Consider the following 27,516-nt stretch of genomic DNA (forward strand, 5'->3'; position numbering starts at 1 on the left):
AATGTTGAAGTCCCAGAGGAGGTTCTGAACTGTTTAGAATATCATGCAACATTTCAACATTTTGGTGTCAGGCCACAGAGGTTTGTTCAGTGAGTTGAATCAAGCCTCGCTCCTTTTAAGCAGTTTCCAATGATAAGGGTGGAACTGGAATAGCTAAAGAAGTGTAATAATTTTAATAATAAAGTATTTGAGTGAACAGAGTGGAGAGTACTCTAGTGTCTGGACACAACAACCAATCCAATTAATCATGGTAACCAGCCAATCACAGGACTGCTGTGGAATGTTGAATATTTATCATCAATGCATGTTACCTAGGTTGACCAGGAAGGTCCAATCCCACCGAGTTGGTCTGTGTGTCTGATTAATACTGACTGCAGCAGTAGCGTGTATTCATGGATGCCAAGGGAAGTCAGGCTTCCCCATAAAATTGACCAAGAAAAAAAGATAAAATAAGTTATTTTGTCTCTCTGTGTTTCATCATTTTCCTTCAGTTCGCAAAAGGCTGAATGTATCTCACCAGAGAAAGCATCCGAGCGAGCGAAACAGCGCCCCTCTGTCTCTGTATGTGTAGCCCATCTATCTGATGCTGTCTGGTCAAAAAGAGTATGACATTGTTGCTGCCCCTAGCATTGAATGGGAGCATCCCTTGATAAAACAAATATACAATAATAGCCAATCAGCGTTGAGCTAAACTGAGTAAGCTCAACTGTGAATGGTCCTGTCGCACCAAAATAAAGTGTCAAGGGAAGCCAGTTGTCATTAACAGAAAATAAATGGAATTGTTGCATCTCGTTGTGTTGTTGTCCTCCGGTGGCAGGCTAGCTAGCTAAAATTGGCCCTTTCCTAAATTAGCCATGGACAGAGATAGGGATTTGGACTTAATTCTCCGTACTGGCCAATGATTATAACGGCGATTCTGATGCAACCATAAACTCATACATTGTGCCTCTGGCCTGAGAGGATGGAAATTCAATATGTAGCTAGATGTAGTGGGCTAATGTTAACTAGCTGGCTAATCGTTGCCCATTAAAGGAAATTAGGCTAGTGAGCAAGCATTTTCCAAGTAGCCTAGGACAACAAAAACTAAAAGCATGTACTGTATGACAGAGTCATAGACCGTTTCGGCAACATGAAAGATACGAGGATGGCATTGGCGTTTCTCTACAAGTAGGGGGAGTCATCATGTTGTTTCTACTTGCACGCACGCACGCACACACACACACACACACACACACACACACACACACACACACACACACACACAGAAATCAGTACCATGGACAACCACATCATATTTAGCTTACATTGGACTAAATCGTTTTTGATATCTTTTAGTTGTCACTGTATTAGACAAAGCATAGCTGATTTGATGATGTTGAAATGTTGAAGTTGAAATGGTGCTGGAATAGTAGATGCAGCTTGCGGTAACTCTCCAGTGTTCTAAATCAATAGTTGTCCGAACATGTCAGAAACATTAACTTGATTGACCATGGTGTAGGTCATTTAACTGGTTGTTACATGCAATATGCTTTGTGGACTCCACCTGACAGATGTTCCTCTCTGGTTTTGTGATGAAACAAAGGTGTGGCTGAATTTATTCTGCCACTGTCTTGTTATTGTCTCGGCCTTAGGCCTATATATCACTTGAAGAACTTTGAAAGTTTCTTCAAGTGCAGTCACAAAAACCATCAAGCGCTATGATGAAACTGGCTCCCATGAGGACCGCCACAGGAATGGAGACCCAGAGTTACCTCTGCTGCAGAGGATAAGTTCATTAGAGTTACCAGCCTCAGAAATTGCAGCCCAAATAAATGCTTCACAGAGTTCAAATAACAGACACATCTCAACATTAACTGTTCCGAGATGACTCTGTGAATCAGGCATTCGTGGTCGAATTGCTGCAAATAAACCACTACTAAAGGACACCAATAAGAAGAAGAGACTTGCTTGGGCCAAGAAACACAAGCAATGGACATTAGACCGGTGGAAATGTGTCCTTTGGTCTGGAGTCCAAATTTGAGATTTTTGGTTCCAACCGCTGTGTCATTGTGAGACACGGTGTGGGTGAACGGATGATCTTCGCATGTGTAGTTCCCACCGTAAAGCATGGAGGAGGAGGTGTTATGGTGTGGGGGTGCTTTGCTGGTGACACTGTCAGTGATTTATTTAGAATTCAAGGCACACTTAACCAGCATGGCTACCATAGCATTCTGCAGCGATACGCCATCCCATCTGGTTTGGGCTTTGTGGGACTATCATTTGTTTTTCAACAGGACAACGACCCAACACACCTCCAGGCTGTGTAAGGGCTATTTTACCAAGAAGGAGAGTGATGGAGTGCTGCATCAGATGACCTGGCCTCCACAATCCCCCGACCTCAACCAAATTGAGATGGTTTGAAATGAATCGGACTGCAGAGTGAAGGAAAAGCAGCCAACAAGTGCTCAGCATATGTGGGAACTCCTTCAAGACTGTTGGAAAAGCATTCCAGGTGAAGCTGGTTGAGAGAATGCCAAGAGTGTGCAAAGCAGTCATCAAGGCAAAGGGTGGCTATTTGAAGAATCTCAAATATACAATATATTTTGATTTGTTTAACACTTTTTTGGTTACTACATGATTCCATGTGTTATTTCACAGTTGTGATGTCTTCACTATTATTCTACAATGTAGAAAATAGTAAAAATAAAGAACCCCTGGAATGAGTAGGTGTGTCCAAACTTTTGACTGATACTGTATATAATAAGAAATAAAAAATATCACGGTGGCAAGGCATATGAACTAACAGGTTATAGAGCAAACAACACAATTGTAACAACACATAGGTTGTAACATTTTATTATTTTGGCTTGGCTTCCCCAGTGATTTTATCCACACACCCCTACTGGACTGCAGTACTAATGCTGCCTTTATCACTGGCAGAAACCTGCGCAGTTGCCCATTTATTTGCATTATTACATTTTCCTTTCTATCTCACATCTTCCTTCTGACACAAGATTGAAAACCAGACTGCCCTGGTGAAAAACATACAGGTGGCAAGATCACCCTCGACTGTAAGCTATATGTAGGCTAAGGTTAATACTGTTCTAGTGCCCCTATTAGGAGGCTGCTGCCATCTGTTGGTGAAAAGGGTTAACATCAAGGACCAACTTCAGAGCAAAAGCCCGGGACCAAACACTATTTGTTTTCTTTCAAATACCTAAGATGTGGGCGGGGTTTGTACTTTTCCATTGATTCCATTCTGTTAAGTCACGAAGCTATATGAATCAAGTGCACCTTATATTTGAAAGAAAACAAATAGGCTGCCGCACGGCAAGCGGTACCGGAGCGCAAAGTCTAGGTCCAAAAGGCTCCATAACAGCTTTGACCCCCAAGCCATAAGACTGCTGAACAATTAATCAAATGGCTACCCGGACTATTTACATTGTCCCACAACACCTCCTTTTTACTTTTTTTTACACTGCTGCTGCTCTGTTTATTATCTATGCATTGTCACGTTACCCTTACCTAAATGTACATATTACCTCAATTTCCTCACTAACCGCTACCCCCGCACATTGACTCAGTACCGGTACCCCCTGTATATAGCCTCGTTATTGTTATTTTATTGTGTTAATCGTTATTGTTATTTTCTTAACTCATATTTTCTTAAAACTACGTTGGTTAAGGGCTTGTAAGTAAGCATTTCACAGTAAGGTCTACACCTGTTGTATTCGCCGCATGTAAAATGCGATTTGATTTACTATATCAAACCAGGTCGTGATATCTGTCAGTCAGCAAACAAGCTTCATGTACGAACCTTAACCAATGCTCACACATCATGAAATTGTTAGGCTCTGTAAATAACTAAGGGTTTATAAAATAATTATAAAGGTTATAATGGTTTTATAACACTTAACTAAACTCTAGTGAAATATGATCAATATATCTAACCTCGACACCAAATCAGAGCTGAAAGAGGTAGCTAGGATACATCTAGATGACCAACAGAGAGAAAGCCTTGACAGTCTTGGACATCTGCTGCTGGTCCAAAAACAATATACCCGTTGGCCACACAACTTTACTGCATCAACTTACTGAGAGCTGTAGAAAATGTAGCCTAATGTTTTCAACGCTCATGATGTACGCTAAGATGTATGCTAAGATGTAAGCTGCTCTAGAAAGGAACCTGCTACACAATGAAAATATCAAAAGCCTTTCCTAAAAACACTGTGATAGAATGGTTATAGCATGTGATCAAATTGAAAGCGGTCCTTATACAGTCAATTTCAGTGTTAAACTGCTGACACGATATATCAACTCAAAAGCAATAAAGAGTAAGTTAATGGTTATACCCTTATCATGGATCAAAGGCATGGACTATAATAGCTAGAATAGCCTTGATCAGACTAAAGTCTGCTGGCTTGACTGACAGCACACAGGTGCTTCTCAGATTGTGTCCAATAAGGTGACTGTCGGGGGGAGGGGGCGACAGCTGTCCCAGTGGGCGTTGTGTGTGTGTGTGTGTGTGTGTGTGTGTGTGTGTGTGTGTGTGTGTGTGTGTGTGTTTGTGTGTGTGTGTTTGAGGGTTGTGCTGCAGGCAGCAGAGCACTTGTTCTCCGTCACCTGGTCATACAGACACACACATGTTGTCACAACTGTCAATGTAAACATGCACAGTAACAGCATGTGTGTGAGAACACAGAACAACTGTCTAAGGACAAAACATCAAATGAAATAGTTTTACAGTGTATCGGGGGGGGGGGGGGGGGGGCTGTCTCTGCCTATATAAACAGGATAGACACCTTTTTCTAACACATACGGTTCAAATTACACTCAGGAATGTAACAAAGAGGACACCATAACATCAACTCTCAACCCTAATACAGCCCTTGGAACCCAACATACCTCCCTTGCACCTTCAGGATCATTTATTTACTCTACACTTTCATGTGCACTCACTTCATCTGAAGGTATTCAAAAGAGAATAAACCCTATAGAGTATCTAACTACAGTTGAGGGTCTCAGATGGAAAGCTTTTCATAGAAAGTAGTATATGTAGATCAAATTTGCTGTATTTGCTTTGCACCCTAAGACAATGGTTCCATGGCAACCATCCATAATAAACACACAAGGCTTGAGCAACATGGAGAACGACTTTTCCCATAATACTTTGAGACTGCGGCACCGCACGCCAGGCCCAGAGAGGGTTTAATAAAAGGCTAAAATTACTATTTGGCAAAGGGATACATTTAGATGTAACTAAGACTAAGACTTTCTGACACTATGCTGTAGTTCTCCTCTAAGAATATATTGGCGTATATGTGCAACCTTAGACCTCACTTGCCTACACTTCTTAAAGTATGTGAACTTTATTTTCTGAATATGCAAGCTTTGAAATATGTCATTATTATATAGCCCTACAGGATATGGGCATGACAGGGAGTTGTCATATGAAAAATGCTGAATAACAATTGTGTTTTCTTATCAGTCAATTGTATCCTTATCATTAGGCTGCAATGTCTGCAAAAGTTGTTGATTGTTAATAAAGAATAGCCTACGCCTGCCATAATAAGTATTGATAAAAAATAATAATTAATAACAGCCAATAATGTATAATGATGTTACTTATTATTAATAATTACATCATTCTAACAACCATCACCATCATTAATCAATAATTGTACATTTCCTACATCTAACAATCACAACACACCTTAAATCAGAAACAGGAGCAAAACACCTAAATATGGCACTATTATGCAATGATAGCGAGGTGTTACAAATGGCTGTAGATCCTGCACAGATTCAAATTAGGGTATGTTTACAGTAGCCATGAGGCAATTAATTTACAAACCTTACGGTTGGCGCATTGACTACTGATTCATTATGGTCTTTAAATAATCAAAGAAAAATGCGATGGATTCTGTTGACCCAACAGGCCGTCCGTCCATTGTTAAAGATGTCCCTCTGTCGGTGAAAGGAGGGAGTGGCCTTGTAGGCGAGAAGTGCGTTTGGGTGCTGTTTTCAGCACCAAACCCTACGCACAAGCCCCGACTGAAGAACTACTCTTCTCCTGACACTTTTGAGTGTTCTGTGACCATAATGACCCACTAGCAAATGGACAAATATCGATTAAGGAGGCCATGAACGTCCGAAAGAGGTCGACCACTACAGCTCCCAAATTGTTGGCACTCGTCAACAACAGAGTGAATACGAATTTTCACTACATACCGAACGACAGTGCGCGCGCATTCATTCGTTCATTTAGCGCGCTCCCTCATGAGCACTCACTCACTCATTCACCCACTCATTCTGTCGCACACGCACATATAGGCTACTCATCTGAGAGAGGGAGGAGAGAAAGAGAGAAAGGGTCAGAGGGAGGAAGGAGAGGGAGCATACAGAAAAACTGTATGGTCTTGATCCCTCTTTGTGCAGGCTATTCCATAAGATTTTGAATACATTTTCAATGTACGTAGAACATATACACTATGATGACTAGTATGCTATTGGTATAACTAGATATCCTACGACTTGAATAATGGTCAAAATTGGAAACATCACCTGCTACAAGTAGCCTAAACCTGTTTGACAGTGTTATGTGACGTTATGGACCAACTGCAAAGTATGACATAAAAAGTTGTGATTTTTTACAAATTCATAATTAATAAAACTAGTACGTCACAATTACTTTATTGAAAACAGTCATAAGGGCCTAATAGCAGAAAATGAATTAAAAAGTAATATTACTTTTACTAAGGGATCCAAGATGGCGTTTAGGCTACAGGGAAAATATCAGATGAAAATCTATAATAAAAACAAACAATTGCAATGTTTCCTGTTGTAACAAATGTAGCCTGTATCACTGCGCATTAAACATTTATAGCAGTGGGAAATATTTGTTGATCCAAGCGTAGTCATGTCGTTCAGTCGACGCTCCTATAGCCTACCAGCCACTGAACAAAAGAATGTCATCAATGCGCCCTACGCTAAATGATAGGTTTAGTTTAGTGAAGATTGTAGTCACACACACTTGAGCGAATACCCCGTCAAATATCAGATAATCATGTTTCTTTGATGAAAATGTGGACAAATTCCGTGAATTATTATCAGAGAAGCAGATCTTTGGATGTGTTGGCAACTTTCCTGACAATGGATCACTGTCGCGAGGAGCATAGTGCCAGTTTGTTTATTACCAATTCTGCCTTAAAACATCAAAGAAATGAAACGTAACCATTCCACTAAAGCCTATATAAATCTATATTAACATCAGATGCTTTACCCATACATCAGATATTCTGTCATTTATTTATAGGAGGTTTAACAGTAAATAATCTCGACCACGTCACTCAAAGTCAATGGCCGGGCTGTGTTAGTTCGAAAATTATATCGGTGTATTAAAAGCAAAAACGAGCTGTTGCACCGGTCAACCCATGTGCATTCGTTAATGTATTGATTCATTTTCATTATGCATTCGTCATTTGTATCGTCGGTTCTGTCTGTTTGGGTCAATTTAATAGGAATTCTGCAATATTGATCACAACGCGCAGTGCTTCGGGTAGGTTTTCAGGAAATAAAAGTTTATCGGTCAGCGAATTATATCAAAATATTAATATGCCCGTGAAGCACAAAGTGTCTACTTTCAAGCCAGTCGATTTTGTAGACATATGCAACTCAATACTTTTTAAATTTAGCAAGAGTTCGAGGATGAAGAAACACAAACGGGACTACGTGAGTTCCATGGAGCTTGCTGGATCAGCTGCTGGCGGTTGGTGTTCTCAATCACGTCCGCGCGTCCGCTTCATAAAGTCAGAGGAACGTTTGTAGAATAAGATGCCTTAATAGAGAATCAGCTGTGATGGCAAATTTACAGTCACTTCTTGTATTATAAAGCTCTGCGTATAGCAAATCCGGACCTTTCCAGGAACATTACAAGTTAGGATATATTAATTTAGCAGCTTTTGACGCTCTGTGACAGACGGGAATACTTGAACTGAACCCGCATATTCTCACAGAATTCAACAACTCTCAAGAGTCAACTATGGCAGAGACGGCGGCAGCTCCAGCCCCAAAGGCAAAAAAGACGAAGGCACCCAAGAAACATGCTTCACACCCGAAATACTCGGATATGATTAAGGCAGCCGTCCATGCAGACAAAAGCCGTGGAGGAGCGTCCAGACAATCTGTCCAGAAGTACATCAAAAGCCACTACAAGGTGGGGGACAATGCCGATTCTCAGATTAAGCTGTCCCTGAAGAGGATGGTGAGTGAAGGGGTCCTGCGCCACACCAAAGGCATCGGCGCGTCAGGCTCCTTCAAACTGGCTAAAGCAGAGGACACCAAAAAGGCACCTAAAGTTAAAGCCGTTGTGAAAGTAAAGAAGTCGCCTGTGAAAGCTGCCAAGCCCAAGAAGGTAGCAAAGCCCAAGAAGGTGGCCAAATCACCAGCAAAAGCCAAGAAAGCAAAAGTGGCAGTGAAGAAAGTGAAAAAGTCCCCGAAGAAAGCGGCACCAAAGCCTAAGAAAGTAGCAAAGAAAACCATGGTGGCCAAGCCTGCCAAGGCAACGAAACCCAAGAAGGCCAAAGCTGCGAAACCCAAACCCAAGGCCGCAGCCAAGAAAGCCGCAAAGAAGAAGTAAATGGACATTTCAGAGACAACTTGTTATTATAATAAAAGTCACTGTAAATACTTTGAGGAAATGTTTTTCGTATATGTAATATTATTTTTGTATTGTCTCATGCGAACTTATACGTTTTTACCTATTGTTTTCCACTCCATTTATGCTGTAAAAGAGGGTCTGGAATTAAAGCATTTGTGTGTGACAGCATTAATTGTTGGGCTACTATGTAGGCTATTATTCCTCTGCGATCCTTGGAAACCTGTAGCATATGGACCTGTTAGAAAATATGTGACACTAATCTGGAATTATTATTGTTTAGGCTATTGGAACATGTGAATAGTTATTGTTCTCTTTGCACGAGGTCATTTTGAAAATACAATTGTTTCAATAGCGAGCATTGTTCAACTATACAATGTATAGAACTGTGTAGACAATGGACGTCAGCAAGATTTTCAAGTGACGCGTAATGGCTCTAAATGCGGACTCATTGCTACTACTTTGTAAACCAACCATGTTCAATTAATTCATGCTACTACTTTGAAAACCAACCATGTTCAATTAATTCAGTATATTTGTAATAAACTGTATTGCATTACTTTTGAAACTGTTTATACTGTAATACAATAAACTTTTCTCATCTTAATGTGTCACAACTTTACGCGCATTTTAAGCATGCTTAGGCGTACATGTCTGTAAATAGCTACCGTTCTCAACACTTATTTGAATGAATTGCACAGATAAAGTAATCGAGGGGCTATTGAAGAATGAAAAAATTATTAACTAAATTCTACGCATATAAAACGAGTCAAAAAGAGAGCTTCCTTGACATCTGCAACCAGCTGAAATGTTCGACTCGTGTGAAGTTATGCGCCCCCGTATCCAAATTGGTAACATAATGAATGAATTATGAATGCGGTCTGACTGAAACTATTAGCTACCGTAGACGTAAAAATACCCTATATGATTAAATAACTTATAATTGGGGTCCTAGAAAGCCCACTTCAATGCTTTTTATTTTATTTTATTGACCACATGTAGGCCTACGCTACAGTTAGGGCATCACGTTTAAGACAAAAACAGACATCAACCAACACTACAACCATACATAACACTACCTACACAAACTGACAAAGCTATTATAGTTTTAGAACATGTGCCTATCAATTACCAACAAATTACGGAGTATTAAAAAAACAGTGTTGTTAAATAAACTAGACTTGTAATTTATATTCTCAAGGTACACCTTTAAAGAAAGTACATTTTCCAAATCCTGAACCAAGCCCATGAGCCCGATCAAAAGGTCAGGAACTGAGTCGCGCTAAAGAAGCATCCTTCGCTAATTTCCTTGTATCATTTCTCTGTAATGTAGGCCTAAACTATAGGTGAAGTAACATTCTTTGTTGAGCGGAGCATCTGTTTTAAGCTACCGCTTTTCTCTGTCCTACTGTACAGTGCAGATGGGTATTGGATGCCACCCCTAAAGAAAACAGTTTTTTTCCTACCTGAAGTTAACTCCATACTTCCATCTCCTGGTCGCTCTCCATATTTTCAGGCGGTTTTCGGTGCAGCAGTTAGAAACCTGTTAAAAGGACAATAATATACAAACGTTCTTTTCGTCAAAGTAGTCTAGCATTTATTTTCTATTACTTTTTAACTTTAAACATCAATATTGCAGTTATTCACCTATGCTACTTACTGCTTGTAAAAAAGGAAACACTCTCGGTTGGCCTGGTAGGCCTATCCTACCATTTAAATTTGTCACCTGGCGGTGGCCAAGGTAGGCTAAGTCAACAGCTATTTTGCGTTCAGCAGTCATTCATGGCAAACACGCACTGGAGTCGAGACAGAAGTTAATTCCAAATATAATATAATATATATATATATATATATATATATATATATATATATATATATATATATATATATATTTTTTTTTTTTAAAGGTTGCCGTTATTCAATTTGTGAAAGTTTTTGGTCACAATATAGTGACATGCCCGTCTAGTATGCGTAACCGCAAAGTGCCCTAATTAAATTCAGAGGATGCCAACTGCTCACGTGCAAAAGAGCGCGAAAAAATAAGTAAATATGCAGAGGGTACCTCAGAACTTATTTAAAAAAAATTAGTTCTGATAGCATAACCAGTCACATCATTCTGTTAGGCCAGACCATCTACCATATTATCAATGCATTTATGTAAAACCTGTATAATTATGTGGAGTTCTGCACACAATCTATGTAATGTTCCTTCAATTCGCAAGAGGCTGAATGTATCTCACAGGAGAAAGCATCCAAACGAGCGAAACAGCGCCCCTCTATCTCTCTAAGTGTAGGCCATCTATCTGATGCTGTCTGGTCCAAACGAGTATTACATTGTTGTCGCTCGTAGCATTGAAGGCAAGGGAAGCCGGCGAGCATCTGGCCTCCCTTGAAAAACAATCAGCATTGAGCTAAACTGAGCGAGCTTAACTGTGAATGGTCCTGGGGCACCAAAAAAAAGTGCCAAGGGGAGCCAGCTTGGATCTGGCGTCACTCCTATCAAATCCCATTGAGAGCATACATCATTGACAGAAAAAAAATGGAATTGTTGCATCTCGTTGTGTTGTTTTCCTCCAGTAGATAGCTAGCTAAAATTGGCCCTTTCCTTAATTAGCCATAGATGGAGATAGGGATTTGGACTTGTGGTTTTACCTAATTCTCCATACTGGCAAATTATTATAACTGTGATTCTGATCCAACCATTAATTCATACATTGTTGTGCCCCTGGCCTGAGAGGATGGAAGTTCAATATGTAGCTAGATGTAGAAGGCTAATGTTAACTAGCTAACGTTGCCCATGATTGGAAGTTAGGCTAGCGAGCAAGCAATTTAGCCAGGTAGCATAGGACAGCGTGATGGACCGTTTCGTCAACATGAAAGAGGAGGATGGCATTGGTGTTTCTCTACAAGTAGGGTGAGTCAACATGTTTTTCTACTTGCACGAACGCACACACGCACACAGAAATCAGAACCATGGACAGCAACATATTTAGTTTATGTTGATTGGACTAAATTGTTTTTGGTATCTTTTAGTTGTCACTGTGTTAGACTAAGCAGAGTTGATTTGATGATGTCGAAATGTTGAAGTTCAAATGGTGCTGGAATAGTGGAGGCAGCTCCTGTTTTCTTTGCAACTTGCGGTAACTCTCTGTGGTTCTAAATCAATAGTTGTTTAGTGGTCCGAAAATGTCGGCAACATTAACTTGCTTGACCATGCTGTAGGTCATTTACTGGACATGCAATATGCTTTGTGGACTTCACTGGACAGAGGTTGCTATCCGATTTTGTGATAAAACAAAAGGTGTGGTTGAATTTATTCTGCCACTGTCTTCTTATTGTCTCTGCCTTTAGGCCTATATATCACAGTCGCAAGGCATATGAATTAACAGGTTATAGAGCAAACAACGCAATTGTCACAACACATACACTACCAGTCAAAAGTTTGGACACACCTACTCATTCAAGGGTTTTTCTTTATTTGTAAAACATTTTACATTGTAGAATAATAGTGAAGATATCAAAACTATAAAATAACAAATATGGAATCATGTAGTAACCAAAAAAGTGTTAAACAAATCAAAATATATTGTATATTTGAGATTCTTCAAATGGCCACCCTTTGCCTTGATGACAGCTTTGCACACTCTTGGCATTCTCTCAACCAGCTTCATGAGGTAGTCACCTGGGATACATTTAAATGAAAAGGTGTGCCTTCTTAATAAAAGTTAATTTTTGGAATGTCTTTCCTTCTTAATGCATTTCAGCCAATCAGTTGTGTTGTGACAAGGTGGGGGGTGGGGGGGGTATACAGAAGATAGCCCTATTTGGTAAAAGACCAAGTCCATATTATGACAAGAACAGCTCAAATAAGCAAAGAGAAACGACAGTCCATCATTACTTTAAGACATGAAGGTCAGTCAATATGAAACATTTCAAGAACTTTGAAAGTTTCTTCAAGTGCAGTCACAAAAACCATCAAGCGCTATGATGAAACTGACTCTCATGAGGACCACCACAGGAATGGAAGACCCAGAGTTACCAGCCTCAGAAATTGCAGCCCAAATAAATGCTTCACAGAGTTCAAGTAACAGACACATCTCAACATCAACTGTTCAGAGGGGACTGTGTGAATCAGGCCTTCATGGTTGAATTGCTACAAAGAAACCACTACTAAAGGACACCAATAAGAAGAAGAGACCTGCTTGGGCCAAGAAACACAAGCAATGGACATTAGACCGGTGGAAAGTTGGAGATTCCAAATTGGAGATTTTTGGTTCCAACTGCCGTGTCTTTGTGAAACGCGGTGTGGGTGAACGGATGATCTCCGCATGTGTATTTCCCACCGTAAAGCATGGAGGAGGAAGTGTTATTGAGCGGGGGTGCTTTGCTGGTGACACACTGTCTATGATTTATTTAGAATTCAAGGCACACTTAAGCATGGATACCACAGCATTCTGCAGCGATACGCCATCCCTTCTGGTTTGGGCTTAGTGGGACTATCACTTGTTTTTCGACAGGACAATGACCCAACACACCACCAGGCTGTGTAAGGGCTATTTTACCAAGGAGAGTGATGGAGTGCTGCATCAGATGACCTGGCCTCCACAATCCCCCGACCTCAACCCAATTGAGATGGTTTGGGATGAGTCGGACTGCAGAGTGAAGGAAAAGCAGCCAACAAGTGCTAAGCATATGTGGTAGCTCCTTCAAGACTGTTGGAAAAGCATTCCAGGTGAAGCTGGTTGAGAGAATGCCAAGAGTGTGCAAAGCTGTCATCAAGGCAAAGGGTGGCTATTTGAAGAATCTCAAATATAAAATATATTTTGATTTGTTTAACACTTTTTGGTTACTACATGTTTCCATATGTGTTATTTCATAGTTTTTATGTCTTCACTATTATTCTACAATGCAGAAAATAGTAAAAATAAAGAAAAACCCTTAAATGAGAAGGTGTGTCCAAACCTTTGACTGGTAATGTACGTTGTAATATGGCTTCTTTTTTTTGGGGGGGGGGGGCTTCCCCAGTGATTTTACTCATGCACCGCTTCTGATGTACACACACACACACACACACACACACACCAATACTCCAACAGTCAGACAGTCAAGGATCAATGTTTGGCAAAACTGTCAACAATCCTCGTTTTGTTTTATTTAGCAATTCACTTTAGTTGTTTTATATCACTTTCAATCAATAAGACCCACATTACTTTTTCTGTGGCAATAGTAGGTCCCCAACTAAAATAATCAACTGATAAAAATGAGTGATTCCCATATTTTAAAAGAGAGAGAAAAAAAGGACAAATTAAGTATACAATCAAAATCTTGACACACAGGTCCATGTATGCACACATGCAAATGGACATGTGCACCCACACACATGGCTGATTTAGCAGAAATAAACTTTGGGGCCTAAGTTCCAATTTGTGGTGAATGCACATAAAAGCCAAGACCAGGGAAGGCAGATATTTTTCTTATAATGATCATTTGAAGCGTTAATTTGCACGGGGCAGGATTTAGTCTAGTCTTATTCAGATGTTTTAACATTACTGATTTCTTTGAGTAAGGAGGATGCATTACACACTTCAGCGTGGCTTTTTCATCAATCTAATACAATATAGTAACTTCTCTCAATGCACAACAAGACATTGCTTCCTTCTCAATTCTACTCTGGCAAGCCACAACTACTGCTATTTTGTATTCAACATTTTATTTTTTTCCATAAATAAACCTATCTAGTTAATTTCACCCACAACCGTAGTATTGTAGCAGAGGCTAAAGGAGTGATAGCATGTATTTTACTGGAACGGTCCGTAAGAGGGAGGCTTCTGTATTTGGCAAATTACGTCTGAATGTCTATCTCAGTGGCTTGGTCAATGGGAAGACAAGTCTTAAGCTTTTGCAGGGGACTTCCTGTGCCCGCTCAGTGTCTGTTGCTCTGTTACGTCCTTGCAGCAGGGTCCTCCATAGCTGGTGCTCTAAGGCTTGGGGTTGTCTGACAGATGCATTCAGGCCATCTGTCTTCAACCCCCCCCTTCATGATATGGACTGTTTGAATTTGCCATTATGCCCTTTGGTTTCTAACCAGCACCAGCCTTTTTTAAGTTTGATATTTTCTTCCAAATTGCTATTACATTTTGGAGGTTCTTTTCCTTAGACAAGACCACACATTAAAAATAAAACCTATCTATCCATTCTCCTGAACACCTTGTGGATGATTGTCGATAAGTATTGGGTTTGAAATGTATCTCTTCCTTGTATCTGCATATCCTCATTTGATAAAGCACCCACATATTCGTAGCAGCTCTTGGGGGAATCGTTGCGTTGCCATTGCGCACAGCGAGGCTACCTCCTTAGCCTGGATTTTGACACCATAAGGCAGAGCGAGCAAGAGGTCAGGAGAGGGTGAGAGATATGGTCACGTGCCTCCATTTTGACTGAGATAATTAGTCAGTCAGTCAAGAAGACGTGACTAAGTGGAGTAGACTGGAAGAGTAGAGCAAAGACAAGGAGAGGGGAGGTTAGGGTATAAATGATGACGAAGTAAAATTGATCTCTGTTTTGTCTGTCTGGTCTAGTTTGTCTAGGCGGTTGGTCTGGAGTGTGTCTGGAGGGTTGGTCTTGAAGGCTGGTCTAGAGATTAGGGTTGAGGGAAAAAGAGGGAAGGGGGGCTCCAGTCAGGACCCCAGTCATTTCTGTCGGGCGAAAGCTCTGTACATTGCAAAGCCTAGGACCGCGACCACTGCTGCTCCTAGCGTCACTCTCAGCCAGAAGGATGTGTTGCTCATGTCGGAGCCGTTCAGGTGTCTGTGGAGGGGAGACAAAGGCATCAATGAACTGACATATGAAACCTCATAAAGGTGCCGACTACTACAGCGTATGAAAAAAAGTGACACGAATGTCTAGTTTCTCAACACTGAATCGCCAAACTATAGATTCAATGGTGAGTGATAAACAGAGTGACCAACAGATTGCCAAATGTGACAGTCAGAGAACTAATACGTACGGGAACATGGCGGCCCAAGCTAGCTTGGTGTAGATGTTCTTGCTGGTGGAGTCCAGGGACAGGCCGGAGAAGGGGAGCGGCGGAGGCAGTCGGTGTTTGTAGCAGAACTCTGCCGGGGTCATCCCGTGGAGCTGTCTCACCTCGGGGAGGTCCGCTTTGGAGGCCACCATCACACAGGGAATATTGCTGTCCATGTAGTGTTGCTACAGAAAGGAAAGTAGACCGATGTGGATGAAGAAGAATGGGATATGGCGAAGAGAAAGAGGATGTGGGGAAGAAAGAGAGGGAGGAAGAGAAAAAGAGAAGAGTGAAACATTGAAGAACAGATTCCTGATCCTATCTGTGAAAACCAGAGAAGCTCTGAAGAAGACGTGAGATGCCACACACCTTGTAGATGCTGGCACAGTAGTCAAAGGAGTGGGGGTCGCTGACATCATACATGAGACAGGCTACGTCACACGCCGCGTCCGACTCCTTCAGGAACTTTGTTTCCACGTCCACCTCGTAGAGCTGCCAGGGGAAGACGACAGATGGGAGGTGAGGCTACTGTACTCTACCAAAGGTCAGGGGTCACAGTTGAGGTCAAAGTAAAAGGTAAGGAACTCACAATGAGGAATTTCTCCTGGTTGCTAACTTGGACAGTGTTTATGGTGTAGAAGGAAAAGGCACCGGTGGAACGCTCCTCTCTCTGAAACAAACACACCGACTGTTACTCTCATCATTAGTTATAGTAATGCTAGTAGTTGGGGTTTTCAACATCATCTCAGCTCGAACACATATTGATGAAGCGGAATGGTTTTACAATGAAGAGTTCAAGGCGTACTACTAGTAACAAAGTACTAAACAGTTCCTCCAGCAATGTGTGATTCTGTATCGCTATTTAGTCTAAATAACAGGTAAACAACAGCGAGATGATCGTACCGCTGTATTTCGGCCAAAGAAGGCCTGGAGGAAGGCAGACTTCCCAGTCCCCCGCGGTCCGATCACCTTACATAGGAACACTGATCGCTGAGTCTGGCCCTTCTCCAGGTCCACAGCCTTCTCCCGCGTCACTGCAGAGGGACACACACGGACAGGGCCAACACACACACACACACACACACACACACACACACACACACAGACAGACAGTGCCAACGCACACACCGAAAACAAAGGGAGTACACATACACCAACAGACAGACATATCAGGACAGGGAACCATTGATTAATAAGATGGAGTACTATCAAAGCATTTCAAACATAATCATATTTCCCCTTGTGGGTAACGTGGGGGAAATGTAGAATCGGATCTAAGGTGGTTGGACCATTCCCACATTTATAGCAGGGTCAGCTAAACCTGCTCAACCCTGCGGCACAGGCTGAGTGCGTGAGACTCTTACCTCACCCTACCCTAATCCTGCTACTCCATGCAGCCACGCCCTCATTTTTACTCACACCAACCAGCGTTCTAGAAGCACCCTTGTGGATACAAGTTTGAGCTTTAACCAATCCCACTAGGTTTCACTGGAAGGTGGGTTGAAGTTAATTTACTAATTGACCAATTGAAGGAATGCGACTATGGCATTATTATTGGTACCCTCAAATAATGTGTAAATGTTGTGTTAGCAGCGCATATAATAACTACACCACACACTCAAGTCTTCACACCAGTCAAATAGCATATTCAAAGTTGACCCTTCAGTGTCATTGTACATCCTCAGAAGGCATACATTTACTGTATATAATTCTGTCTGTAGGGCCTTTACTGAACCAGATTATAGTTCTAATCCTAATCTATGTACAGCGAGTGAGGTTTACTATGGCGCTAGGATTATAGGATCTAGTTAACATACAGTCTATCTTCCTAGAGAGGCTACTTGCAGCAATCTAAAAAAAAATGCATACAGACACAGACCTGTGACTGCAGTGGTTTGGGAGTCCTGCTCAGTGAGAATAGGGTAGCCCAGGTATCCCAAGAACTCCAGACAGCGATGGATGTCAAGGTATGCTGAAAGCCTGTATATGGAGGGAAGTCACATTAGTGAAGCTAGAGGAGAACAGAATAGGAACACTCATTGTCCTAACCTAAATACCCTAACACATTCATTTATACTCACGGACCTGCTTACACTGAAATTCTAAACATAAAAAACCCCATAAATTCTAAACATAAAAACCCCCAATACTCACGTCCATTGACACATGTAGCCATGATTAGAGATGTAACCCTCGTCTGTGGTTGAGACCGCCGTGTACACGTCTGCGCCCCAGGGCATGTAGGGAAACACACTAAAGAGATTCTTGAGCTCCGCAGGAGAGAGGGCAGAGTCCTTATCCTGGAGTAAAAAAATATATATTGATAGAGGGGTAAAACGCCCCATTAAGTCCTAACAAACTTTCAGCAGCCCTAAAAACAGCCATGTTGTTAGAGTGGGGGTCAATTTTAATGCTTAAAATGAACTGGGGATTTCCACTTAAAAATGTGTATTCTCTTTACACTTAAAATATAACCTGCTTAGTGCTTTGTTGACAAATAGACAGATGGATATAAATTGACTTCCTGATTGATGGCCACTGAGGCGGTCACACACCTCGTCATACTTGTCAAAAAGCCTCTGGAGAAACTGGTGACCCAGATGATTGAGCTCGGTAGTGCAGCCCACGGGCACCCGTAGCCTGGCAACACACAACAAACAGTCATATAAATACCTGGGCTTACCGTACACACACAAGACACTACTGGTCTGAGGTTTAGCTAACAGACGATCTACCGCTCTGGCTTGATAAATGAACATAAATCGTGTAAGGGCAGGATGTTTTCTGGAAAACTCTGACACACCAAAAACCTGTGTGACAATACTTGTGCAGTATCATCTTCAATATCACATTACAACATAGGGGAGGTAACCAAATGTTTCTACCATATGTCTGTGAGTGGGTCAGAAACATACAGTAGTGGAGCCAGAACACATACTGTGGGTATAGGTAGTCATCCGTCAGCTCCAGCGAGTCATCGTAACCAAACTTCCTCAGGATGGTCCACGTGGTCTCGTGCCGACCCCTCTGGATGAATAACGTGTTGAGGAACAGGAAGCCTGGTGGTAGAGGATACAATTAGAATCATGTCTGTTCTATCTTATCACATAGGCTCCCTACTAACTATTGCCACTACTAGCAACAGAGGCTAAACCCAACACGTCCTATATCATTAAAGGCTGAGCCATCTCACTGTAGGTTCATCCCTCACCGTTCAGGGTAAGGCCGTTATCCTGCACCCCGTCGCTCGTGTTCTTCCACACCACCGTCTTCACGTCCTCCAGAGCTTGGGGGGCTAGAGGGTTCCCGAAGCACGATTTCTGAGGAACCGCACACACGCATTGAGTTAAAACTATACCCGGCTGTTCGAATGGCCTGGCCAGTCTTACACCTGACCTGCAATTGATTTTTATCTCTACGCATGTACGTGGTGCGCGCATGTATCTATTAATAGATTCATGGATGGATGGATGAGTGTTATTTGATTCTCACCTGGAAGCAGTTGAGTTCAGTGTCACTGAGGATGCGGTCATGGTCCTGGTCTGAGATGCTGAAGATTCGGCTGAGTGCTCGGACACACATTGACTTTAACTGGAAGTAACATCAGCACACAGACACAGTTAACACTCAACAAAGCGAGACTCCACAATAAAACCAGGTCATTCCAAAGGTATAAGCTAAAGCTATCCTCAAAATGGCTGACCTGTTTGTCTTCCGGGTCGTAGAGCGGGGCGGTGGGGTGGAGCACAGCCTTCTGAGCGTAGTAGAACAGTTCAGAGATGTTCTTCAGGTTCTTGGCAGAACACTTGGGAGAGGAAAGTCAAAACATCAGGTTTGCCCAATCATAGGTGTGTTCAAACAAAAACAGTTTGACTAATTATTGTTTGCATAAGATCGGTGCACGTAATTATTGGTGTGAAATCAGGTCCTCATTGCGTTGAGTGAGTGAGTGGGGAGGCAGCTGAAGAGAGTGAGTTTGAGATGCGAGCCCCACCTCTACACAGGTCTCAATCTCAGAGAACTGGTTCATGATAGGTAGAATGGTCTCCATGGAGCTCCCAGAGCGAAGGTCCGATTTATTCCCCACTAGGATTATGGGAACTCTGTGACATCATAAGGAATGAATTTAAGATCAAAGATATCTAATGTTTTATGACACAAAGGCCAAAGAGGCTAGTTCAAGCACAACACTTTCAGGCAAAGACAACGCACACAAGCTCCTAAGCACAAGCACATGTAATTTAAACAACAGTATATACATACTTATTCCCCTTCTCTGCTTCGCCATTTACCAAGGGGATCCATTTTGTTCGGATCTGAAAGGTGAGAAGCATATGAAATTATAACAAAACACTAATAAAATCTCTAATTTATCATATTGGTCCCATACTGTAGGCTACATTATACAAATTATTGTTATACCATGCCAAATGCTTCCATATTGGTTTCTCTAAGAAGGACATTTTTAAGACGTGTGAGAGAGGGTACCTTGTCTATCGTTTCCTCCTGGGTGACGTCATAGACCACACACACCACATTGGCCTGCATGAGTTTTAAGAAATCATGGTTGGAATGCAAAGTCTTTATCATCAACTAAAGCACACAATCGAACACATTCTCCAAATGAACTCAAATGATTGTGAATTTGTAAGGTACAGCTGGTCAAGGCTCACTACAACACATACTCACTACAACACATTATTAAATAATGAGGTGAGATCAACTGGTGGTCATCCACAGATGGTTCTCCTGTTCATAGTGCTGAGCAATTAGTGCATTTTGAGGTCTGTTCGGGTTCGGTTCGATTATAAAAAAATTATCACGATTTCGTAATGCACTATGCATTATGTGGGATGAATGCTGTAACACAGAATAAAACAATTAATAAAAGTCCCATGATGGTAGTGACTGTTCATTACTGCTTATCACTTATTAACCATCAGTTATTCACATTACTTTCCTTTAATAAATATTTCTGTTGTTGTGTATATTACATTTGTTTACTATTATTTCATTCCAAGTCTTCATCTCATCTCTATAGAGATGCTGCCTATGCTGTCTGACAAAATCACTATTTTAGTAGTTCTTCAAAGTAAATAAGGCATACTTTTATGACTGCTGAATAACAATACTTCGCAAAGCAACTGCTCTCTATGTATCCCCTCTTGATCGCACATACTTCTATCTCTTACGTGGCATAAAAGAAACACAGACCAGACAAGTAGCCACGCAATGGATTATGGTCATTGTAGTAAATGTTCATGTTTTCTGCGCATTGAGCGTACAGAAAAAAACTACATGGAATAATTGAACCGACATCAGTCAATTAGTTGTTTAAAAACTGAAAAATAACAGACATTTCGGTTAATAGCTCAGCACTACCTGTTCAGCTAAGTCTAGGGTGAAGTTTCCACTAGACACTGATCTTGGGTCAGTTTAGTATTTTACCCAACAATGGTTAAGGTTAGGATTGAGGGAGGGGAAGCTGATCCTAGATCTGCACCTAGGGGAAACTTCACCTCTGAACGTTCAGCTAGTGATAAGGTGGGTCAACACTGAGAACTAGCCTTACCTTGATAATCTCCTCTCTGAGGACCTCATCAGTCTGTTCCGTTTCTGTAGGGCCAAAACAATGCACTCAATTTAATCAACTGATAACCAGGTGATAACAGTTACAGCACTACATCAGCAGCAGCACTGAATTGGACTGATAATCATGCAATTACACGTAATCAGCCATTCTGTTAGCTTGCAGACAAGACATTCTGGTGGCTAGGGAGATATTTGGTCTTTATAAAGAGAGATGCACAGGCACATACACAGACAGAGACTACAGCAAGAGAGTGAGTGGTGGGTTCAGTGTATTAGGCCACTGAGCGAGCAGCGCCTCACCTGAGTAGTCCACTATGTGTGTGGGCACCTTCTCTGGAGTGACATCGGCTGGGATAGTGATCTCCTCAGCTCGGAGGGGCACCTAAGGGGGATTACACAGATTCAACGGTCTGACAGAGGGACTCCATTAACCTTTAATTAGCCTGGAACTGACAGGCTGAAATTAACTTCATGGTCAGAGTGTGGGGAGTGTTTAGGCATTGCACTGTCTGAGACTGGAAAAATGACTTGGAAATTATCCTCCATCTTTTTTGGATGAGATGAGGGGGAGGGAAGTGGCATATTATGAGTACAATATTACAATAATGAGTGCTTATAAATGCAAAATAAACAGGATGGGAATATTGTACTAGTGGTGGTTCATTTTCCCTAACAATCACACTTTCACAGTTGATGGTTTTCGCCGACACCAAACTGAATAGAGACACCCTCTGTGCACTGTGGTGTAGATAGCAGACAATGTGTGCGCAAGTCAATGAGATTACTGCTCATGTACGGTGTAGTAGTAGCCAGTGGATACATATTTTATAAATTAACTGACTATTTAGTCATCAATGTAGTGTTTGCATTTGGTGGGTATAATTTGTTAGACGTGTCAGCACTGCAGACAAAACTGAGAAATAAACCAGTGGGAATGTACAGTCATAGCTACACTTACATGCTCAGGAAACTCCTCCCCAACCAATGACATGATGAGTGATGTTTTTCCCACCTTAGCTGTTGACAGAGGGGTGAAAAGTGGAATGAGACATTATTGAAAAAGGAGGCAAAAACACACTTCACCTTGAGGTCATACCCCCAGGTAAATAGATCACTTTCTCCAGCTCATATGTAGACAGAGCTGGATTACATGGGGTGCTAATACTTAAGCTGAACTATAACTAAGACCTAAGTCTAAATGTAGTATAGGTTGAATGATGAAGTGTGACTTAATGATCTTATTATAACTAGCTAGTTAAATGTCTTTATTTGATTAACCACAGAGTATGGCCTGATAAGGGGTTCTCTCTGACATTCTCTTGTTGAGTTTCCACATCCTGGACACGATAGGTTGGTTCAGTGTTCATGAATAGGTCTGTGGGAATGCCTTAGGCCTATTCAAATAGAGGGGCAATCAAAGGAGCTACAACGTTACAATGCAGCTAGGGATACAAAGATAATTATTAGGAAAATACTTGGAAGTTACTTGTAACAGTTAGCTAAGTAGCTAGAATATATCTGTTTTTTTTTTCCAACAACCAACCACCAATATTGTCAACAAAACATGCCAAACAAGAAACATCCTCTTTAGCACACTTGATGGTGGCAAGGTATCTTGTTAGATAGATAGCTAACGCATGAGAAAACATTTTGACAGCTAACTAGCTAGCTAAATAGTTCTACCTAGCTACTAACTTGGCTAGCTAGCTAACGTCGGCTAGTACAGTAAGTGCATGTGCAAAACAACACGTACTACTAGTACTGTCAGATTTGGTGCTGGCTAACTAGCTAATATTACACTAGCTATGTTATGTAGCTAAAACATAATGATGGGATGGCTGCCAATGCTATAACATTAGGTAACTAGCTAGTAATTCACGGGGGAAAAGCTGGATACAGATTTATAGAAAACTGCAGAAGTTTTCCATCAGGCAGTCTGTAACCAGCAACGTTAACGCGTTAGTTAGCTACTGTACAGTAGCTAACTAACGTTAGCGCGCTAAATTGGTGTGTCAATATTAAAAGAGGATTTACTTACGTTCCCCCAATAACAGTATCCTGACATCTCGTTTCATGGTTCGCTCACTTTTCCAATGAGTGTACTAAGCTGGGTTTTATGCGTCTAAATTATTTTGACTTTTTAACCGCAGTTCACGTAGCTAGCTACCTATCGGACCCATTCCAGCTAGCTAGCTAGTAGCTACAGTTAGCTATCAGCGCCCAAGGAGGAATCTAGTGGCTTCCGGTTCGAGAGCCAAAAATAGCGCCCACTGTCGTCCATAGCAAGGAGCTACATCTCATACAGTAGCTACAAGTTCGCCCACTCTAAAAACATTATGTGTACCAAGTACAGTAAGTGACTAGAGGTTTAAAGAATGTCCCCACTCTACGGTGTAGGCCGTCATTGTAAATAAGAATTTGTTCTTAACTGACTTGCCTAGTTAAATAAAGGTAAAATAAAAATAAAACAAGCCTGAGTCAAAAAAATAAACTCAGAAAAAGCAAACAACCAACTTATTGACCCCACAATGTCAGATATTTTATTTTCAATTTTTTCCCAATAAACAGATGCTGTATTATAAATATCAAAATTGGTAATCAGTATTGGTAATATGTTTATTGGTCTTACCAAACCCTCTTTAATGTAACCTAAGTATGAAAAAAATGTATGCACTCACTAACTGTGGATGTAGCTCAGTTGGTAGAGCATGGCGTTTGCAACGCCAGGGTTGTGGGTTCGATTCCCACGGGGGGCCAGTATGAAAAAAATATAAATAATGTATGCACTAACTGTAAGTCGCTCTGGATAAGAGCGTCTGCTAAATGACTTAAATGTAACTGTAAGTCCCAGAGCGTCTGCTAAATGACTAAAATGTAAATGTAACTAAGTCCCAGAGCGTCTGCTAAATGACTAAAATGTAAATGTAAGTCCCAGAGCGTCTGCTAAATGACTAAAATGTAACTGTAAGTCCCAGAGCGTCTGCTAAATGACTAAAATGTAAATGTAACTGTAAGTCCCAGAGCGTCTGCTAAATGACTAAAATCTAACTGTAAGTCCCAGAGCGTCTGCTAAATGACTAAAATGTAAATGTAAGTCCCAGAGCGTCTGCTAAATGACTAAAATGTAACTGTAAGTCCCAGAGCGTCTGCTAAATGACTAAAATGTAAATGTAACTGTAAGTCCCAGAGCGTCTGCTAAATGACTAAAATGTAAATGTAAGTCCCAGAGCGTCTGCTAAATGACGTAAATGTAACTGTAAGTCCCAGAGCGTCTGCTAAATGACTAAAATGTAACTGTAAGTCCCAGAGCGTCTGCTAAATTACTAAAATGTGGGCCATGGTGGCTATCGCCTTACTTTAAAAAACATCCATGTAATCTGCACATTGTCTAACTAATCAAATCAAAGATTGGTCACTGTTCAGATCTATGGTCCAGGTCTCCAGGCAGCCAACTAGACAATTTCATATACATAGGCCTGGGCTAAATTTGTTATGCACAGCATATAAAAAGGTAAAATAAGGGCCAGATTGAGACCAATTGAAATATTCACTTTGCAATTTATTGTTATATCTATGTTGTAATACATGTATGTATTTTTAGGGGTTCAGAATATATCCACAACTTTATCTTTAGCCATTATAGGTCAGGGTTGCCTCTAGTAAAATCACAAGAAAGTAAATAAAGTATTGGCATGAGAATCTTAGAACCAAAACAATGACCATGTTTGTGACAATTGAAATACACCAATAAATGCCAAACATACAGAATGGCAAATAATGACAAATTATTGGCAGACTATTGATAACATGTTATGAATGGGTTCTAGTGCATGAAATTGCAGGAAAAAACATTGATTTAAGTTGAGGTGCTTTTGAGGTTAAAATGCTGTTGCGGCCGGTGGCCTCCACTGCATTTCTTGGCTGATAGAGCGACACCACAGGCCGTAAGCAGGGATAGGACCACACAGGCCAGCACCACAGAAACTCCCATCCACATCACCTGGCCACTTTTCTGTCAATGAGGAATCAAAACACAGAACGTCTAAACATGGATACTCAACTCAAAATGACATAGGCTAGAGTGTGTTTCTGTCACAGATCTAAGACTCTGTCATGTCATGGATGACCAAGTAGGCAACGAGAGACACTGAGATAGGGTGCAAATATTAGGGGTTTTATTCCTCCAATTTGCAAAAAAAAATACAAATTATGCCAGGAGAAGATAAACCAAATAGTGTATTAAAATAGACAAATAAACTGAATTGAAATGAAAACAAACTGTCCTAAAGCTTCAACTTAAAAAAATAATTCAAAAACTAACTATAAGTCGCTCTGGATAAGAGCGTCTGCTAAATGACTAAAATGTAATGTAAATGTAAAAAGTGCTGAACAGAACATAACATAAATAAACTCATGAATCAATTAAAAAAATCTAAAACTGACAAGAGGGAGTCTTACCTCAAGAATATATACTGAGTATACATTTACATTATTTAGCAGACGCTCTTATCCAGAGCGACTTACAAATTGGTGCATTCAACTTATGATAGCCAGTGGGACAACCACTTTTTTTTTTATGGGGGGGTGGGGGAGTAGTAGGATTACTTTATACTATTCCAGGTATTCCTTAAAGAGGTAGGGTTTCAATGTATACAAAACATTAAGATCACCTGCTCTTTCCATGACACACTGAGCAGGTGAAAGCTATGATCCCTTATTGATGTCATTTGTTAAATCCACTTCAATCAGTGTAGATGAAGTGGAGGAGACAGGTTAAAGGATTTTTAAGCCTGGAGACAATTGAGACATGGATTGTGTATGTGTGCCATTCAGAGGGTGAATGGGCAAGACAAAATATTTAAGTGCCTTTGAACAGGGTATGGTAGTAGGTGCCAGGCGCACCGCTTTGTGTCAAGAACTGCAACGCTGCTGGGTTTTTCACGCTCAACAGTTTTCCGTATCAAGAATGGTCCACCTAAAGGACATCCAGCTAACTTGACAACTGTGGGTAGCATTGGAGTCAATATTGGCCAGCATCCCTGTGGAATGCTTTTGACACCTTGTAGAGTCCATGCCCCGACGAATTGAGGCTGTTGTGAGTGCAAAAGGGGAGGGTGCAACTCAATATTAGGAAGTTGTTCCTAATGTTTGGTATACTCAGTGTATGGAGAGTGGACAGTTCCAGGTGAGTTTTGCAAAACATTAATTTTCAATACACATGATCATGATTATATCAGATTATAAATACATAAAGTTATTTTATCATTAACAGTACACAGTATTAATGTATGAAAGGTACTTTGCTATTTCAACACGTGAAGGAAAAAAGTGTTGTGAACAGAGGGGTGGCACTTTCCAACTCCCCTCCGGAACCATACTTTAACAACGGAAACCCGGTCGGACCTCCTTTACCAGAACACAGCTGGCTTCCAAGCTGCAGACATGGAGCCGGTAACTGCGGAGACAAACAGAAGACATTACCTAGAACTTTGACTGTTTGCAGATAAGGATATTAGTTCAATTATAACGTCAAATGATACCGGTGACTGTTACAACGTAATATATGACGCGTCGACTCAACATAGAGAAACGATAATAACAAACATCAAGACTGTAATTGTGCATTTCTGCAATAAAGTTATGGATGAGATATAAGAAACAAAAATCATTATTTATATATTATGTGTATCACCATGTGTATAGTGCAAAGTGATTGTTAACGTGCATAAATAACGATATTTGTTAGGCAGGGGGTTTTATTGTGCAGTCTGTCAGACTCCTTTCCCTCTTAGTAGTTCTACAGTGTTGTTGTGCATCACCTTTCTCTCTTGGATTCCCCTGAGCAGGGTGAAGTGAGAGGTTTCACTCTCGCCAAAATCTGTCCAAAATAAGAACAATGCATTTCTATGGGCTTCTTTTTGACCTAAGCTTGTCGCCTGCCTTCCCGCCTTTGGGACAACTCCCATAGTTAGGGTGGAGACCTGAGCATCTCGTCATTATATACAGATCTCTGATGCAGGAGCATACAGTGTGGGTGGAGTTGGCTTCGCCTCTTTAAGCCTGTTGTCACTAAGAAGCATAATGCCACTGCAGCTGAGTGGGTCTGTACCTGGGTAATTCCTGTCCTCTCCGATCACCATCTCCCAGGTGGTGTCAAGTTGGATGTTCTCATTGGTCAGTCTGACTGGTCCTCGTGGTGGTGTCCTGTCCCTCCTCACCACAACTTCTACCTCTGTTTTACAACATAGGGACAAAAATCAATTCT

At 41.1% G+C, this 27,516-nt stretch overlaps 2 protein-coding genes across 2 annotated transcripts; one reads left to right on the forward strand and one right to left on the reverse strand.

Moving 5' to 3' along the window:
• Positions 1-7,800: 7,800 nt before the first annotated feature.
• Positions 7,801-9,242, forward strand: h1-0 (H1.0 linker histone). The gene has a single exon (XM_084171344.1). It carries the CDS (start codon positions 8,021-8,023, stop codon positions 8,615-8,617), a length of 597 nt encoding a protein of 198 aa, XP_084027470.1. The 5' UTR covers positions 7,801-8,020; the 3' UTR covers positions 8,618-9,242.
• Positions 9,243-13,767: 4,525 nt separating this feature from the next.
• On the reverse strand, positions 13,768-23,452 carry rhot2 (ras homolog family member T2). The gene is made up of 19 exons (XM_084139845.1): positions 23,290-23,452; positions 22,210-22,268; positions 21,552-21,633; positions 21,232-21,275; positions 20,148-20,201; positions 19,923-19,975; positions 19,654-19,762; positions 19,363-19,464; positions 19,152-19,250; positions 18,871-18,979; positions 18,598-18,718; positions 18,215-18,299; positions 17,814-17,959; positions 17,539-17,639; positions 16,563-16,693; positions 16,249-16,329; positions 16,029-16,151; positions 15,642-15,844; positions 13,768-15,442 (listed from the first exon to the last, which is right to left on the reverse strand). The coding sequence occupies exons 1-19, from the start codon at positions 23,324-23,326 to the stop codon at positions 15,325-15,327; spliced, it is 1,857 nt and encodes a 618-aa protein (XP_083995971.1). The 5' UTR covers positions 23,327-23,452; the 3' UTR covers positions 13,768-15,324.
• Between the last annotated feature and the right edge of the window lie 4,064 nt (positions 23,453-27,516).

This window comes from Coregonus lavaretus (assembly GCF_964263955.1).
Source record: "Coregonus lavaretus genome assembly, chromosome: 1".
Classification (NCBI taxonomy): domain Eukaryota; kingdom Metazoa; phylum Chordata; class Actinopteri; order Salmoniformes; family Salmonidae; genus Coregonus; species Coregonus lavaretus.

Excerpts from the sequence above, each read along its gene's own strand:
- h1-0 (XM_084171344.1), top strand. The coding sequence starts at position 8,021 with ATGGCAGAGACGGCGGCAGCTCCAGCCCCAAAGGCAAAAAAGACGAAG.
- rhot2 (XM_084139845.1), bottom strand. The coding sequence starts at position 23,326 with ATGAAACGAGATGTCAGGATACTGTTATTGGGGGAAC. Across the intron at positions 18,719-18,870 it reads TAACGGCCTTACCCTGAACG|GCTTCCTGTTCCTCAACACG; the intron begins GTGAGGGATGAA and ends CTCTACCACCAG. Across the intron at positions 17,960-18,214 it reads TTTTTGACAAGTATGACGAG|GATAAGGACTCTGCCCTCTC; the intron begins GTGTGTGACCGC and ends TTTTTACTCCAG.